Source organism: Colletotrichum lupini, chromosome 9 (assembly GCF_023278565.1).
Source record: "Colletotrichum lupini chromosome 9, complete sequence".
In the NCBI taxonomy this organism is placed as follows: domain Eukaryota; kingdom Fungi; phylum Ascomycota; class Sordariomycetes; order Glomerellales; family Glomerellaceae; genus Colletotrichum; species Colletotrichum lupini.
The window spans coordinates 3178185-3192543 of NC_064682.1; the positions used below are offsets into that span (position 1 = coordinate 3178185).

The 14359-nt window shown below is 51.3% G+C and overlaps 6 protein-coding genes across 6 annotated transcripts; 4 read left to right on the plus strand and 2 right to left on the minus strand.

The window, feature by feature from the left end:
- Positions 1 to 206: 206 nt before the first annotated feature.
- On the minus strand, positions 207 to 1022 carry CLUP02_16812 (uncharacterized protein; the record flags this gene model as incomplete). The annotated part of the gene is made up of 2 exons (XM_049295730.1): positions 207 to 675; positions 763 to 1022. 2 exons carry the CDS (start codon positions 1020 to 1022, stop codon positions 207 to 209), a joined length of 729 nt encoding a protein of 242 aa, XP_049152877.1.
- A 2153-nt stretch (positions 1023 to 3175) lies between these two features.
- On the plus strand, positions 3176 to 3820 carry CLUP02_16813 (uncharacterized protein; the record flags this gene model as incomplete). The annotated part of the gene is made up of 2 exons (XM_049295731.1): positions 3176 to 3227; positions 3303 to 3820. 2 exons carry the CDS (start codon positions 3176 to 3178, stop codon positions 3818 to 3820), a joined length of 570 nt encoding a protein of 189 aa, XP_049152878.1.
- A 467-nt stretch (positions 3821 to 4287) lies between these two features.
- Positions 4288 to 5470, minus strand: CLUP02_16814 (cytochrome c/c1 heme lyase; the record flags this gene model as incomplete). The annotated part of the gene is made up of 3 exons (XM_049295732.1): positions 4288 to 4555; positions 4615 to 5321; positions 5375 to 5470. The coding sequence occupies 3 exons, from the start codon at positions 5468 to 5470 to the stop codon at positions 4288 to 4290; spliced, it is 1071 nt and encodes a 356-aa protein (XP_049152879.1).
- Positions 5471 to 6236: 766 nt separating this feature from the next.
- Positions 6237 to 8447, plus strand: CLUP02_16815 (ABC1 family protein; the record flags this gene model as incomplete). Its single annotated transcript, XM_049295733.1, has 3 exons — positions 6237 to 6818; positions 6877 to 8349; positions 8403 to 8447. 3 exons carry the CDS (start codon positions 6237 to 6239, stop codon positions 8445 to 8447), a joined length of 2100 nt encoding a protein of 699 aa, XP_049152880.1.
- A 196-nt stretch (positions 8448 to 8643) lies between these two features.
- Positions 8644 to 9356, plus strand: CLUP02_16816 (uncharacterized protein; the record flags this gene model as incomplete). Its single annotated transcript, XM_049295734.1, has 4 exons — positions 8644 to 8777; positions 8851 to 8943; positions 8982 to 9065; positions 9128 to 9356. The coding sequence occupies 4 exons, from the start codon at positions 8644 to 8646 to the stop codon at positions 9354 to 9356; spliced, it is 540 nt and encodes a 179-aa protein (XP_049152881.1).
- Positions 9357 to 9524: 168 nt separating this feature from the next.
- CLUP02_16817 (uncharacterized protein) lies at positions 9525 to 11685 on the plus strand (the record flags this gene model as incomplete). Its single annotated transcript, XM_049295735.1, has 3 exons — positions 9525 to 11305; positions 11389 to 11413; positions 11476 to 11685. The coding sequence occupies 3 exons, from the start codon at positions 9525 to 9527 to the stop codon at positions 11683 to 11685; spliced, it is 2016 nt and encodes a 671-aa protein (XP_049152882.1).
- Positions 11686 to 14359: the final 2674 nt, after the last annotated feature.

Consider the following 14359-nt stretch of genomic DNA (forward strand, 5'->3'; position numbering starts at 1 on the left):
TTCTGTGTCTCATGACAACATTCCTACACTTCTGGATACGGAACACGGGGTGAGAAGTCTGGACCAAGAAAATGTGCATGCAGACTTGTTTTGTTTCCAGGTAACCTTAGATCCACATAGGATGGTAACCCATAAGATAGTAGCCATCATACAGATAACTCTCTCAGCATACCAAACCCCCTTTTACGCGCATTCACATTACTCCCTCACCCCTTTTTAGGAGGGTTCTTCGTCTTACAGCTAACATGAAACAACGCCAACTTAACGATCCCCTCCATCCCCCTCAAAAGCCCAATATTTTCCTTGAACGGCTCCGTCTCGCGAAACTTCATATGCGCATCCACGCTCGGCCACCCGATAAACGCAGCGAGCAAGTTCCCCGTCTTCCCATCCTCATCCGTAACGGGCACATCGTTCTCAACGCTCCACCCGTAACTTATCCCCTGGAAATCGGGGCTCGTATCGAGCGCCTTGGTCTTGAACTCCTCCAGCTGCGCCGTAAGGGCCTCTTTGGCGGCTGAGTCGAGATCGGACGGGAAGAAGAGAGTGAGGACCTCGGTGACGGGGGCCGTGGAGAGGATGGTGGGGGGCCAGACGGAGGGTGTGATGTGTTTTATGTAGCCTTGGGTCCAGTCTAGGTAGGGACCGAGGGCTTTGCCAATGGGGGCGTGGGTACTGTGAAAGAAGGGGGGTGAGCAAGTAAGTTGCTTTTACACAATGAAGAATCTTCTTCTCATGGCAGGAGTGCGTTGGTTGACTTACTCGGTTTCACGGTAGGCTAGGTGCTCTTCCACCGAGTCCCAGTCGAGGAAACACCACGACTGTGCAGGCTTCTCGATCGAGCTGCCGTAATATAAGCTTCCGGCGCCGGGTTGGCTGACGGCAAGGTCCAAGACGCGATCATAGAGACCCTCCTCGTCGGGGATCGTCTTGCCAGGCTTGATGGTGAAGTAGGAGAATTCAGTCACACCCATTTTGACAACTTGTGAGGAGGAAGTGGCTTGACTTGTAGATGTAGTCATTAATGAATTATCACGGGATGTGTATATCAAACTAACGGCCCAATTGTGCGCATCTATCGTCGCTTTATATCTCGCTATGAGCGGTGGGTCTCATGTGTTTGTAAGCCATGTTGGTTATGTGTGAGGTTTAGCGTTGATGACATCAGCCTGGTTCATCTTAGTTATCTTTGTGCGCCGCGGAGAGACTGGGTAGAGGATTGGTCGGTGGCGCAATGCACGCAAGATTGTGGGGTTTTACAACCAACACAAAATATATCCTAGTGACTCACTTGAGATCATTCGGTCTAGAACCCAAGAAAGAAGCTGCAAACTTTTGGTGACTCAATTGAGATGAGATTATGTGCTGTGTAGAGTCTAGACAATTGAAAGATCTCCACTTGGCGATGGCACGGTTCGTTGATCTTCGGATGATGGGCCGGGGAGTAATAGCCGCCTTGCACCCAAGACATGTTCAACAGTTGGTTACGAAGTAGACTTTGCTTCGAATCCCTTCAAACCAATCACGAAACAGATTCATTTCCCGATGCTGCTGCGCCTTTCCGCGAGACAATCGCGATAGTATTATGTTAGAAACGGAGATCACTGGCTATTTGTTACCCCGACCATTGATCCACATCTCTTCTCATCTCCAACCTTGCAAGCTGCGGAAAATGATCACTCGAAGCGAGCCAATATGTCGCTCACGTCTCAATAGCATCCAACTTCTCGGCCGACGTCCCGAAGCCAAGCCCCCATGACAGGACTCACAGGAGCCGCATCTCCCTCCCCAAGCAACTCAAGGGGAGAAGAATACGAACAAATCCCACCACACTCTCTACCAAGCACCCCAGCCTTCCAAGACCAAAAAAGGGAGGCTCTCCCACGACGTCGCAACCCGCGCCGCGCTCCTCAACTCTGCAACACCTACGATCCCCGCAGGCCGTTTCGCTATTGGTGTGGCTCGACGAACCCTGAAACCATCCCGTCTGGTGTTGTGGTTGAGACAAGGACCAGGGGTGCTCCTCGGATCTGAAGCGAAGGGGGAAGAAGAAAGAAAGAAAGAAGAGGTGAACCCCACCATTGTCTCGCATCCAATCAACCCACCCACCAACTCAAGTCGACTCCCTCTTATGCTCTCTCTCTCTTTCCATTTCAAGGTCTGAGTTGGCCTGTCATGTCTGTCGCTAAAGACGAGTGACACTGGGTCATCGGGTCTCTTATTCATATGGAGACATGGGGGTAGGGGTAGGGGCAAGGGAACCACAAAATAGCCCGAGACACAAGCGGCTCAAAAGTAGGCCGTCAGGGACAGCCTTACCGCATCGAGCGACGACCCGACTAGCCTTCGAGACTCGGATTGTTGCAAAGAGCCTTCTCTTTTCTGGACTCTTGTCAGTCTTGTCTGCCCTCCGACTCTGCAAATATTACCATGGTCACGGTTCAACTGGCGCGGGCATACCGCAAGTCGCCAGGTACAGCCTCCCTCGGCAAGGAATACACGCTTCGCGCGGACTCCTTGAGACTATGCCAACCTAAATCCTCTTCCCCTCCGTCTTCATCCCCGGCACCCATCATCCGAGATTTTGGCTCAATGCTTGACAGGGCTCATGATACTACCATTTCTTACGGTGACTGACAGGAAGACCTGGGATGATGGGAAATCATGAGATGGTTCTTTCATCAGAGTAAGTTGAGATCACCCAAGGTATCACTCTTGAACTCATCTCCCAGAAAGCCTTCGACCAGGGGAACAAGCAAAGCAAACCACACCAGATTCCCGCAAAATGTGACAAGAGCATGTTTTGGCGATGTTTAGACTTGGACTGGGGATCGATCCATCCCACCCAGGCACAGAAACCTAATACCGGCCCTATGCTGATTTGCCAAGCAACCCGCCGTAACACCCACCCCTGCTCTGTCTGCCCTTGCTTTCTTTCCCCTTGTGATGTGATGTGATGTGATGTGATGCTTAAAAGGCGATCATGTCCAGTCCTTCCTCGCCTCCGGTTGTCTTGTTTCTAGATCGATAGCAGCAAGTTAATCGTACCCTATTCGTTCTTTCTCTTCTCCTTCATACAGTCCTTCCGGAAAGGCATTCGCTTCGTTTCGTTTCCTCTTCGCATTACTTCACAAGACCACCTCTCTGTTCACCAGACTACTTCGTAATCGTCACGATGCAGCTCTCTCTCGCCATCATCGCCGCCAGCGCCGGTGCCGCTCTCGCAGGTAAACTCCTCCCGTCATCTCACATATACCAGAGTATACCAAAGAAATATCAAAAAGACTAACACGCCACGACAGCCCCCCAACTCGCCCCCCGCCAAAACGCCTGCTTCATCGTAGGCAACACCGTCCTCCCCCAAGAGGTCTCCGACGCCGCCGCCTCCCTCGAGTCCAAGATCACCTGCGACGCCTCCAAAAAGACCCTCTCCAACGTCCCCGACGTCTCCGCCGGCGGCGTCACCTTCTCCTCCATCAACTTCGCCGACTCCTCCCAGACGCCCCTCGCCTTCGCCCTCGACAAGTTCGCCACCACCGAACCCCTCGCCTCCAACGACCTCGCCAAGTTCCAGAACGAGCTCGACGCGTACGTCGCCACCGAGGCCGGGATCAGGTCCGTGGGCGGGAGCCTGGGGATCAAGGTGCCCAAGTTCTTCCTTTCGATGCAGGTTTCGAGGATCCAGACGGCGCAGGGGAACCCGCCTGCGGCTGCGGGCCAGCAGGTTGATCACTTGCGGGATAAGGTGCTGAAGAATGCGCCCAAGGAGAGTAAGGCTTTGTTGGATCAGGTTACTGCTCTTGCTGCCAAGACGACCTAATCTCCGTCATATGGTGACAAGTCGTAGCTGCCGCTTGTTGAGCAGTAGCACAAGGAAGAATGGAGGCAACGAGTTTGACGAGAAGTAAAGTGAATTGGAAACATTTTTTTTATTCCATTCGTTTCGTTTCGTCTCGACATTGAATAAAAGAAGTTTAATACATGCCGCTTTCTGAGCGTACTATACAGGCCATTAAAGGCATAGTATTAAAAACATGAGGAGTGGGGGAGTAGAGGAAAAGAAGAAACAGGATGCTCTTCTTCTTTTGATGTCCCAGATAATCGAACCTTTGTATCGTGTCAAAACGCCGCCGTCGAGTGAAACCCCGTCAAAAAACACCATAGTCGGGCCTCCCAAGTTGTACACGCCGCAAGCAGGTAAACCTGCCTACTCTCATCTCGGTACTTTATTTCGTTCGCCTTCGCTTCGTTGTTATTCGTCGCCCCCTTATTGCTTTATTTCTGCGCTTACTTCTGCGCTGCCTGCTTCGCAAGCTGCTCCTGCTCGCGCACCTCGGCGCCAGAAGCACGCCACCACACGTCGCCTCCCCATCTAATAAGCCGCTCTGCAGCACCGAGGGGCGTGACGGCGGGCCGGACGTCGAGGTAGAAGACGGGTTCGCCGGTGGGTTCGGGCTCGCCAGAGTAGTAGTCGATGACGTATCGGATTTCTTTTTCGACGCCGCCGACCTTGCGGGAGACGAACCAGTCGTGTCGGTCAAAGGGAGGCTCGGTTCTGCGCGAGCATATTAGCATTCTGTTGGATAAGGGGTTGAAAGGTGAGGGAGTACGCACTCAAACTTTGATGGGTAGAGCCAGCCGGCAACCTGCCACATGACAGCCTTGGGCGTCATATCCTTTGGACGCCCCTGGAACCGGATGAGCGTCGGGGGCGTCTCGCTGCCGTCCTTCAGCCTCTCAACCATATCCTCCGAGTTCTCCTCGCCGCGCTTGCACGCCTGCCAGCCCCGGTACAGACCCTTGCCGAAGCGCTCCTCCCAGCTGACAATCTCAGCCCAAGCGCCCTCGTTCAAGAAGTTGTGCACTGAGACCATGGATTCGACGGCCGTGATGTCGGTGTCGGTGTACCCCTTGCGCAGGAGGGCGTTGTACATCTGCTGAGGAGAGGGATACTCCCAGTTGCCGTCGCCGGAGCCCCTGGGTATCGTCGAGGGCTCTCTCTCCGTGGGCAGCGCGACGGCCTGGTTCTCGGCGGGTGCCTGGGAGATTTCCTTGAACATGTAGTTTAGGGGGTTGATTTGCTGGAGGAAGCCCTTGGACTCGGCGGGCTTTGGTGCGTCGTGGGGTACCGGGCATGATGCTGGCGGTGCTGCGGCGGCGTGCCGTTGATCGTGGGGGACGGGGCACGCTGAGGGGGGAGGAGGAGCTGCTGCTGCGTGGCGCTGGTCATGAGGAACTGGGCAGGCGGAGGGAGGAGCGGGAGCGGCGGGCTTCGCGGTTGTTAACGCATCGGCGGACTTTTGGTGCATCGGGCAGTTGGGCTGAAAGATGTTAGATGATGCCAGTTGTTGGTTGGCTTGGTGGTTGAACGTACAGGAGGAGAGCCGGACGGAATAGCGCCATGAGGATGCGACGAGGCGAACGTCGCGTGGACGGTTGTCGCAGGAGCATCGGCCCAGAACCAACCCATGATTGTACAGTCGAAGAGATTAGGTAAAATAGATAAGTGGTAAGAGAAGGTAGGGTATTGTACAAGAAGGCAGGTTGAACGCGACGAGTACGCGGGTGAAGTGGTGAAGTTGGTTGAAGGTATCGCGAATGAAGCTTGAAAAGGGAAAAAGAAAAAGATTTACGGTTTTGGTGACGGAATCGACGATAAGAGAAAAAAAAAGGGCGTGGATAAACGGCGAGGTTCCACGGTGGGTTCTTAGCATCCGTAATCGACGGGACCGCAGTGGCTCACTGTCTGTGCCTTGCCCGCTGAGAAGAGAGAAAAAAAGCATCCCCTGCAGAACAGCGCTGTCGCCATCGGACAGACCCGCGACAGCTTTCCGACTTCAACCCGCGACGCCTAACCAATTGCTGCACGCAATACGTACAGTACACTCACTTAGGTATCTGTCAGTGCATGTGTAGAGTGCTAAAAATGCGAGTGTCATTGAACCGAGTGGCACATGATCCCCCGAAGATTCCCCGCCGCAGCTAAAGGAAGATACCCACCAGTGCCACCAAAAATCCCTACGTCACCACCCAATGGCACCAAAAACGCCCTATTCCATTCGCATTCGTCCGTCGCCCCGTGGTCCCCGATCCCGCGATCCTGGGCGCCGCGCGACTTCACCTCTCTTTCGCGCCGTCCCTCCTCCCCCCCCACTGAACGAATTCACCTTCACAACGTACCTTCATGAGAACATGACACCCGTCCTCCGATCATCAACCCCCGATCCTCCCTCGAGATGAGACTGGCCTTCATCCTGGGCCGGTTTTGTCCACGTCCGGCCTTCCGAGCTCCAGCGCCGAACGGCACCACCACACAATTCTACTCCACATTCAGGAGCACCTTCCGGAGCTCCCACCAACCGAGACGGATACCATGGCGAGCCGGCGGCAGCGGCAGTAGCAGTAAATACACGAGATATACCCTCAGAGCCGGCGGAGCAGGTGCCGGTGCCCTCGGCACGGCGGCCTTCTTTGAGCTCTCGGAGAAGGATAATGGAGGCACCGACCAGACGGGCGAGAAGCGCATGCTCGAGGTCAGCCGAGCTGAGATCAAGAAGAAGGTCGCCGACGACGATAGCGGGATCTCGAGGGCGTGGCATACGTTGAAGATTGCTGTGGACGTGTATATCTGGGAACCCCTATGCACCGGCGTGCGGTTCCTCCATCTGCTCGTCATCTTTGTTCCCGTCATCGTCGCTGTTCCTGCTCTATGGCTCGGCAGGCGGCAGAAAGATCGCGACAACGAGAGGAGCGGGACGCTATGGTGGTACGGCTTCTTGGTCCAGTCCATGGAATGGGCTGGCCCGGCTTTCATTAAGGTACTGTTCGATGATCACCCTGATTCGCAGATGTAGCAACATCACTAACACCGCGCAGCTCGGCCAATGGGCCGCCTCTCGCTCCGACATCTTCCCAAACGAAATGTGCGAAATCATGTCCAAACTCCACTCCAACGCCCCGGCGCACTCCATGCACGACACCAAGCGCATCGTCTCCGCCGCCTTTGACGGACGCGACTTTAACGACATTTTCGAGGAATTCGACGAGAAGCCCCTCGGCGTAGGCGCCATCGCCCAGGTCTACCGGGCCAAGCTCAAGGCCAGTCTCGCGGCCCCCGGCGACGCAGACCTTCCAGAAGAACCCAGGCCGCTCCGTCACAAGGTCGCAAAGAACGTCGATGCTGCCCTCAAGAGCACGCCCAAGAGGGTTCCCTCCACCTACGTCGCTGTCAAGGTCCTGCATCCTCGCGTCGAGAGGACTGTCCGCCGAGATCTACGCATCATGCACTTCTTTGCCTCCGCCCTCAACGTTATACCCACGATCGAATGGCTCTCCCTCCCCGACGAGGTCGCGCAGTTTGGCGAAATGATGAAGCTTCAGCTCGACCTCCGCATTGAGGCCGCCAATCTCGCCAAGTTCCGCAAGAACTTCAAGGACCGTACGACGGCATGGTTCCCTTACCCATACACAGAGTTCACCACCCGCAACGTCTTAGTCGAAGAGTTTGCACAGGGCATACCCCTAGCTGACTTCATGGAGAACGGCGGCGGTGTCTTCCAGCACGATATTGCTTCGGAGGGCCTCGACGCCTTCCTGCGCATGCTGCTGATTGACAACTTTGTCCACGCCGATCTGCACCCAGGCAACATCATGGTCCGCTTCTACCAGTCTCATGAGCCGGATCTCAAGTTCCGCAGGAATCACGCCAAGGAACACCCTGAAGACCAAGACGACGTCACAGAACAGGTGCTCGCCCGCCTGCGACCTTACCGCCACAGAAAAGACCCTGCTGCCTGGGCGGCCGAGCTGCGCAAGATTGACAATGAGGGCTTCCGCCCACAACTCATCTTCATCGACACGGGTCTGGTGACGGAGCTCAACGAGACGAACCGCACAAATTTTCTCGACCTCTTCAGGGCTGTAGCAGAGTTTGATGGGTACAAGGCCGGTAATCTCATGTGTGAGCGATGTCGCCAGCCTGACGCCGTGCTCGACAAGGAGGTGTTTGCGCTCAAAATGCAGCATCTCGTTCTCGGCGTCAAGAGCCGCACCCTCGCGCTGGGTAACATCAAGATTGGTGACATCCTGCAGGAGGTTTTGGGTATGGTCCGCGGGCACCACGTCCGTCTCGAGGGTGATTTCGTCAACGTCGTCATCAGTATCCTGCTGCTCGAGGGTATCGGGCGCAGTCTGAACCCGGATATGGACCTTCTTAGCAGCTCACTGCCAATTCTCCGGCAGCTGAGCGCGCAGAGCGGTGCTGAGATGGCGAAGCATGGTGATTTCAGCATGTTGGTCGTGTGGGCTGGCCTGGAGACCCGACGGTTCTTGCAGGCGAGCATCGAAGATGTGAGTAGTGAACCCATTTGTGTTGATGGTGTACCCTTGCTAACGACCCCTAGGTCGAACGTTGCGTTAAATATGATCTCCTTGCACCGAATGTGTAATGTAAACTGTACAGTACTTAGAAATGATTGCATGGGTTGGCGCTCTAGATGGGGCATGGTAGAGATACATCTCGTAGAGCAGAGACCTCGAATACACGCCAGATTTAATTTGTTGCCAGTCAGTGTTGTATCCCTCTTTACTATGCCGTCCCATCGTCACTAGAGCATACAAGGCGATCGATGTCGCTACTGATCAATGGTACTGACGACGCCGGTATTCCTCAAGGGCTGGAAGCATGGGCAGCTCACGTCGGTAGGGTCATCGGCTGGGGCCAGCTTGGATATCTGGCCGAAGGAGTTGGTGATCGTTCTTGACGAACACCCAACAGGGTAAGCATGGATCTTGCGAACCTGAGGTAGACCTTACTTCTGACAGTATAAGCTGCTGGATACTTGACTACAGTATCTTCATGGACGGAAGCAAGCCCAGAAGAGTGAGGATTGCGGGATTCGCCACCTGGTTGGCAGTCGCTGTTCTTGTCGACCGTCGGGTCCCGTAGGACAGGCATTGAGATCATGTCTTTCGCGATGTAGATGCTCGGCGCCGGCGGATCATTTTGAGGCAATCGAGATACGTGAGCCTTCAAAACATATCCACGGTGGCCTCAGGAAGTCAAAGTACGTACTCTAATTGAAGGTAGTGGAAGTAGAGGAAGGTGCAGGGTATCACCGAAGGTCAGTATTCGGGCAGGTCCTAACCGGACGTCCCAAGGTGAAGTCGCTCCTGCCACTCTCACGGAGACCACTCCCCTTTCCCACTTTTTACTTCACCTCGGTTCCGCGACAATTCGACCGCCTCATTTCTCTTCCCCCAAACCTCTTCGCAGATTTTCTCTTCTTCTAATCCTGGAAGAGGACACGCGACAACCCCATTTCCGACCATACTTCTCTCCTTTCCATCACCAATAATGACAGGGAAACAATAGCAAGCATCCCTCGTCTCCGTCGCATACCCTCGACCTTGCTTCGCTAATCCATCTTCCTCCTCACATCATCACCTCCTTGCCTCCCCTCTCATCAACGATTTCTGCTCGACATTTTTCCAATTGCTGATTCAGACCGAACGACATCGCGGCCATGCAAATCACCGTTAACAAAGGCTGCTGGCGACGCTGGGCGGACGTCATCCGCCACCTTGCCCGAGAGTACGGATTCCCGGCCAAGACGCGTTCAGAACTCGAACTCTTCTTGTCAATGTACAGAGGAAAGGGAAGCACTTATCGCACCTCTACGACCCATTGGAGGTTCATCATCGATGTCACCCGCGACGACAAGGCCATTGTCAACATCATTGCGATCACTATCATCGCCCGGCACAAACAGGACGAAAATAACAATGGCGCTGTCATTACCCGCGCATGCGACGTCCATCCCGATCCAGAGGGCGACGAGTACGTCGGAGCTCCACATCTGAGATGGATCACGGTCAAGAGTGGTGGCGAGACTTACAGGCACTGTTGCGACAAGGAATGCAGTGGCCCAGAGCAGCTCGTTGCCAAAACGCGTGCCAACTGGGAGACAACTCGGCTTCGAGTGATTCAGAAGGCGTACGAACAGGAAGTCTTGGCAAGCTATGCCTCCTTTCAGATATTACAGATGGAGAAGCAGGAGCTCACCGAAACATTGGAAGGCAAGGATTCGGATGGCAGCTTATCCGATCTCCAGATGAAGGTTCAGCAACTGGAGACAGACCTCATCGCCAATAAGCAAGCCGCCAAAAAATCCAAGGACAGTGCAAAGAAGAGGAAGATGGAGCTAGCGGAGTCTGCTAAACAGGTCGAATCTCTGCGCCAAGCTTTGGAAGCAGTCGAAGCAGAGAACAAAACGCTTGTGACTGTGAAGAACGAACTGGCTCTTGCGGTCGATGCAAACCGTCGCACGAAGGATGCCCTCCAGTCTGACATCACGAACTTGCAGCACGCAAATGCAACGCTCAAGGAGCAGAACGACGAGCTGGTTCGAACGAAGGAAACCCTACAGTCTGAGATGAAGGACTTGCATGAGAGCAATGCCACGCTAAAGGAACAGAATGCTGAGATGGGAAGAACGGCGTTGAATCTCCAGACCAAGGTCACGCGCTTGAGCTCTGAGAAACAGCAAGTCGGCGAAGAAGTCACCAAGTCGGAGAGGGAGATGCGTACTCGAGAGGAGAGCTTGGCTGTGGCAAGGAAGGCCTTGACTCAGGCCAAAGAGGAACTCAAGGACACCAAGAAAGTGTTGCAATCTGTCAGTGACGAGGCTGCAGCAAGCCGTGCTCACTCCTTTGCACAGCTTCGAACCCAGACTGCCAATCTTGAGGAGAGCACGGCCGAACCGAGCGACAATAAACCAACCATGAAGTGGACACCCAGCCACGAATACATACGTGTAAAGATCATCCTCGTCAAAGCCCAAAAGGACTTAGCTGAAAGAATTGACGCCCATACCACGGAGATCCGGCAGTTCAAGGAAGAGTTGAAGCAAAAGGATGAGTTCATCGGCCGCATCCAGGATGAAATGGCAGATCTTCAGCGGACTCAGGGGTCCATGTCCTCTCATCGCCAACCGGAGATCAAACGCGAGCCTCAAGACGTCGACCTTATGAACCTGGACACGGAGGCAATGAAGTTTGAGTTGGAGACCGAGAAGACCAAGGCGAGCATCCAGATGGCGGAGACGGCCGCCGAAAAGGCCGAGGTGAAGGCGCTGGCGAAGAAATGCGCCGATAGAATGAAGGCCGCAGAAGCGAAAGAAGCGTACACGGCAAACATGGAAAAGCAGTTGGAGGAGATGAGGGGCGCGATGGAGGGCATGCTGGGGCGCGTGTCGGTCTATCAAGGCAAGAAGCGTCGCCGAACGGAGGGACCAGATTTCCAGCTGTGAGGGTGTTTGGACTTGCTTGGATTTTGGTCTTGTATATGGACACGGGGGTTTGAGCTTGCGGAAGAGGATCACGCATCAGGATATTTCCTGGAGTCCTGATTTGGGTGGACCGAGACTCTTCTTCATTGCAACACTGTAGGATAATTCAGACTTGGAGCAACAGTAGACAAACCTGGGCAATAGCCCCTTCACTTACATGCAGACTCCTTCAGTACTCCCGTTCTATGCCCAGAAGAGTGAAGTCACATCAAGCTACCAGAAGTCGAACCGTAAAAGTCATGAATATCTGGGCGAAGGAGCTGGTAATTTCCTGTGCAACATTCAACTCGGTAAACGTGGATCCTACGAAACTGATTTGGGCCTCGTTTCTGGCTAAATGACTTCCTGGATACTTGCCTGTGGAAGTCACGTCGAATTTTCCATGTCCAGATGCTTCAGACCTCACGTGAGGTCGGTGCCGCTTCTTCCTCGTCAACAATAGTATTCACCTTTTTACTTCACCCGCGCATAGAGCAGCCATCGCTCCTTCCCACTCGCTTTCTCACAACACTACTAGCTGAATACGTCGGGGATGGGGGGGAAGTGAAACCAGAACCGGTAGTAGCGCTATAAATTCTGAATTCCTTTATAATATAGCAAAGTGAGGAAGCTTTGAGATGGGAGGTGTAAAGAAGAATTAGGCAGAGGCTCCCACGGGGGATTCGGAAAAAAACTCCTCTAGTAATTACTCGACATATCCGCCTACCGAATCCCGATAATGACTGGACAGTCTTGTCGTAAGTAGCACAGCAGCAAAGAGTCATGGCAGTTGAAGTAGGCATTCTTGGGGTAGCAAGACAGCGTTTCAAATAGCGGATATAGTTATAATAAATCTATCTCGTACCCAATGCGCGAACTGCAGTAAGTCAAAGCACCCACTTTTGGGCACCCCCCCCTTTTGGGCACCCCCAAAAATCCCTCCCAGCCACCATATTAAAACCCTACCTATTATTTTAATTTAACATAATAATTATAAAAATCGTCTAAATATATTCCTTTTTAGCACACTTACTAATTAATAGGTAATAGTATCGTATACCGAAAATAAGCTCTAATAGGTACTTAATATTATTAAAAACGGTCTCTTTATTAAAAGGGCCTCGATTAAGTTCGGGGTTCTTAGGATAATACTTTAAGGTCGAAAAAGAGGCTACTAGACGAGAGCGAGGGTATTCGCAGAGCTTTAGAGGCTTCTTTTATAATAAGAAAACTAGCTAGCTTAGTAGATTCGTATATAGTATTACTTAAGTATTATACTAACTTATAAATAAGTTAGGGAACTCGCTAAGCGAGTTCTAAAGTCCTAGGGGGATAATAAACTACTTAGTAAGAGATAGATTAACGCTTTTATTAAAAGGAATTTATTAATAAGGGTTTAGAGAAGTCGTTTAATCGATTCGCGCCGTGTTAATAGAGCTATTATTAATATAATTAAATAATAGTTTAAATTACTTAATATACTAGAGATTAGCGGTATTAAATAGGCTAATAAGTATAATATAAATAAGACTAGTATAATAGAGGGTAAGGGAGCTAATAGGCTAGTCTTAGGTATAGTAGAGGCCATAGTAGTACGAAAAAAAGAGCTTAGTTCGCGTACCTAGGTAACGATTATTAAGTATATCTCTACTAATAATAGAGCTATTAAACTACTAGTTATTTATAAGGGAAAGTCAGTTTAATAATAGTAGTTCCCTCTTTAACTTACCGCTTATAATAGTTAAAAGTTTATAGTAATAAATAATAGCTAGACGACCGACGAGACTGCTCTTTATTAGCTAAAGGAAGTGTTCTTATTATAAACTAAGACCCCCCCTATTAGGGGGCTTAGTAAGCTAAACTAGCCTCGATTATTAGTACTAAATAGGTATAGGAGTTATACGACGATAGAATTTATATAGGAGTGCTATAAAAACAACGTCTACTTATTATTCTTATTACTATACGCTTCCCATATCCTCTAGCTATTAGATATAGCTATCTTTAGGCCTATTAAGTCTATATATAAAAAGGAGCTTAGTAAGGAGGATGTAGTAGATAATTCTACTATTATTAAAAAGCGGTACTTCTTAAGCTACTACTAGCTTACTTATTTAGCTAGTCTAACGTTATTAAATATATAAAATAAGTAAAAAGTAACTAAACTATAGCTACTTAATATAGCTAAGCTACTTCTTAACCCAATAGTCCTACTTATATAAGTCATACTATTTAAAAAGGGCACAGAAGCTAGGCAGACGACTAGTAATATTAATAGACTACTTAACTAGGTATTAGCGACCTCTATTATTAACTAGTTAACTCCTAGGAAGGCTAGCGAGCTCTGCGATTACTTAAAGCTATTTATAGAGCTTAGTCTAGATAATAGCACTCGACGACTACTATTTTAAAAAGTAAAAAAAGCTTTTAAAGAGCAGGCTTACTAATTAGTTATATCTCGGTACTAAGTTCGAGTTCTTAAGGCTAGGATTAAGCGCATAAGGCCTAGGAAAAAGAAGATTATATATCTAGACCTAAATACTAAGTTTACGGATATTTAGAACATATAGAAAGCTTAGGAGGACTCTAGCGACTATCTAATTAGTCCTAATCGACTCGCAGGGGTCGAATTACCTAGGGAGAATTTTGATTATATTATTATAGTAGTAGAAGGTAGTTAATTAATTGATTGTGGTTGGTGTTAATGTTTGGATGCCATGTTTTGTTAGGGTGCCCAAAAGGGGGGGGTGCCCAAAAGTGGGTGCTTTGACTTACCAGCGGGAGATCTCCCGACAGGCGAGTGAGAAAGCAAGCGACATGGAGCGCAAGCTCGAAGCGATGAACTTCGATGGAAAGTGAGGCCGAGTCCCTGGGTTCTTCGAAGGAGCCTGCGGTTTCCATGCCTCCTGGCCTTTATCTGCCTAGTCCTGAGGCTAGCTGGAAACATAGAGTATAAGAGTGTGCCAAGATCGCCAGTGATGGCAGACGTATCATCAAAGCTTCAGACATGATGAGGGATCTATGAGGAGTGA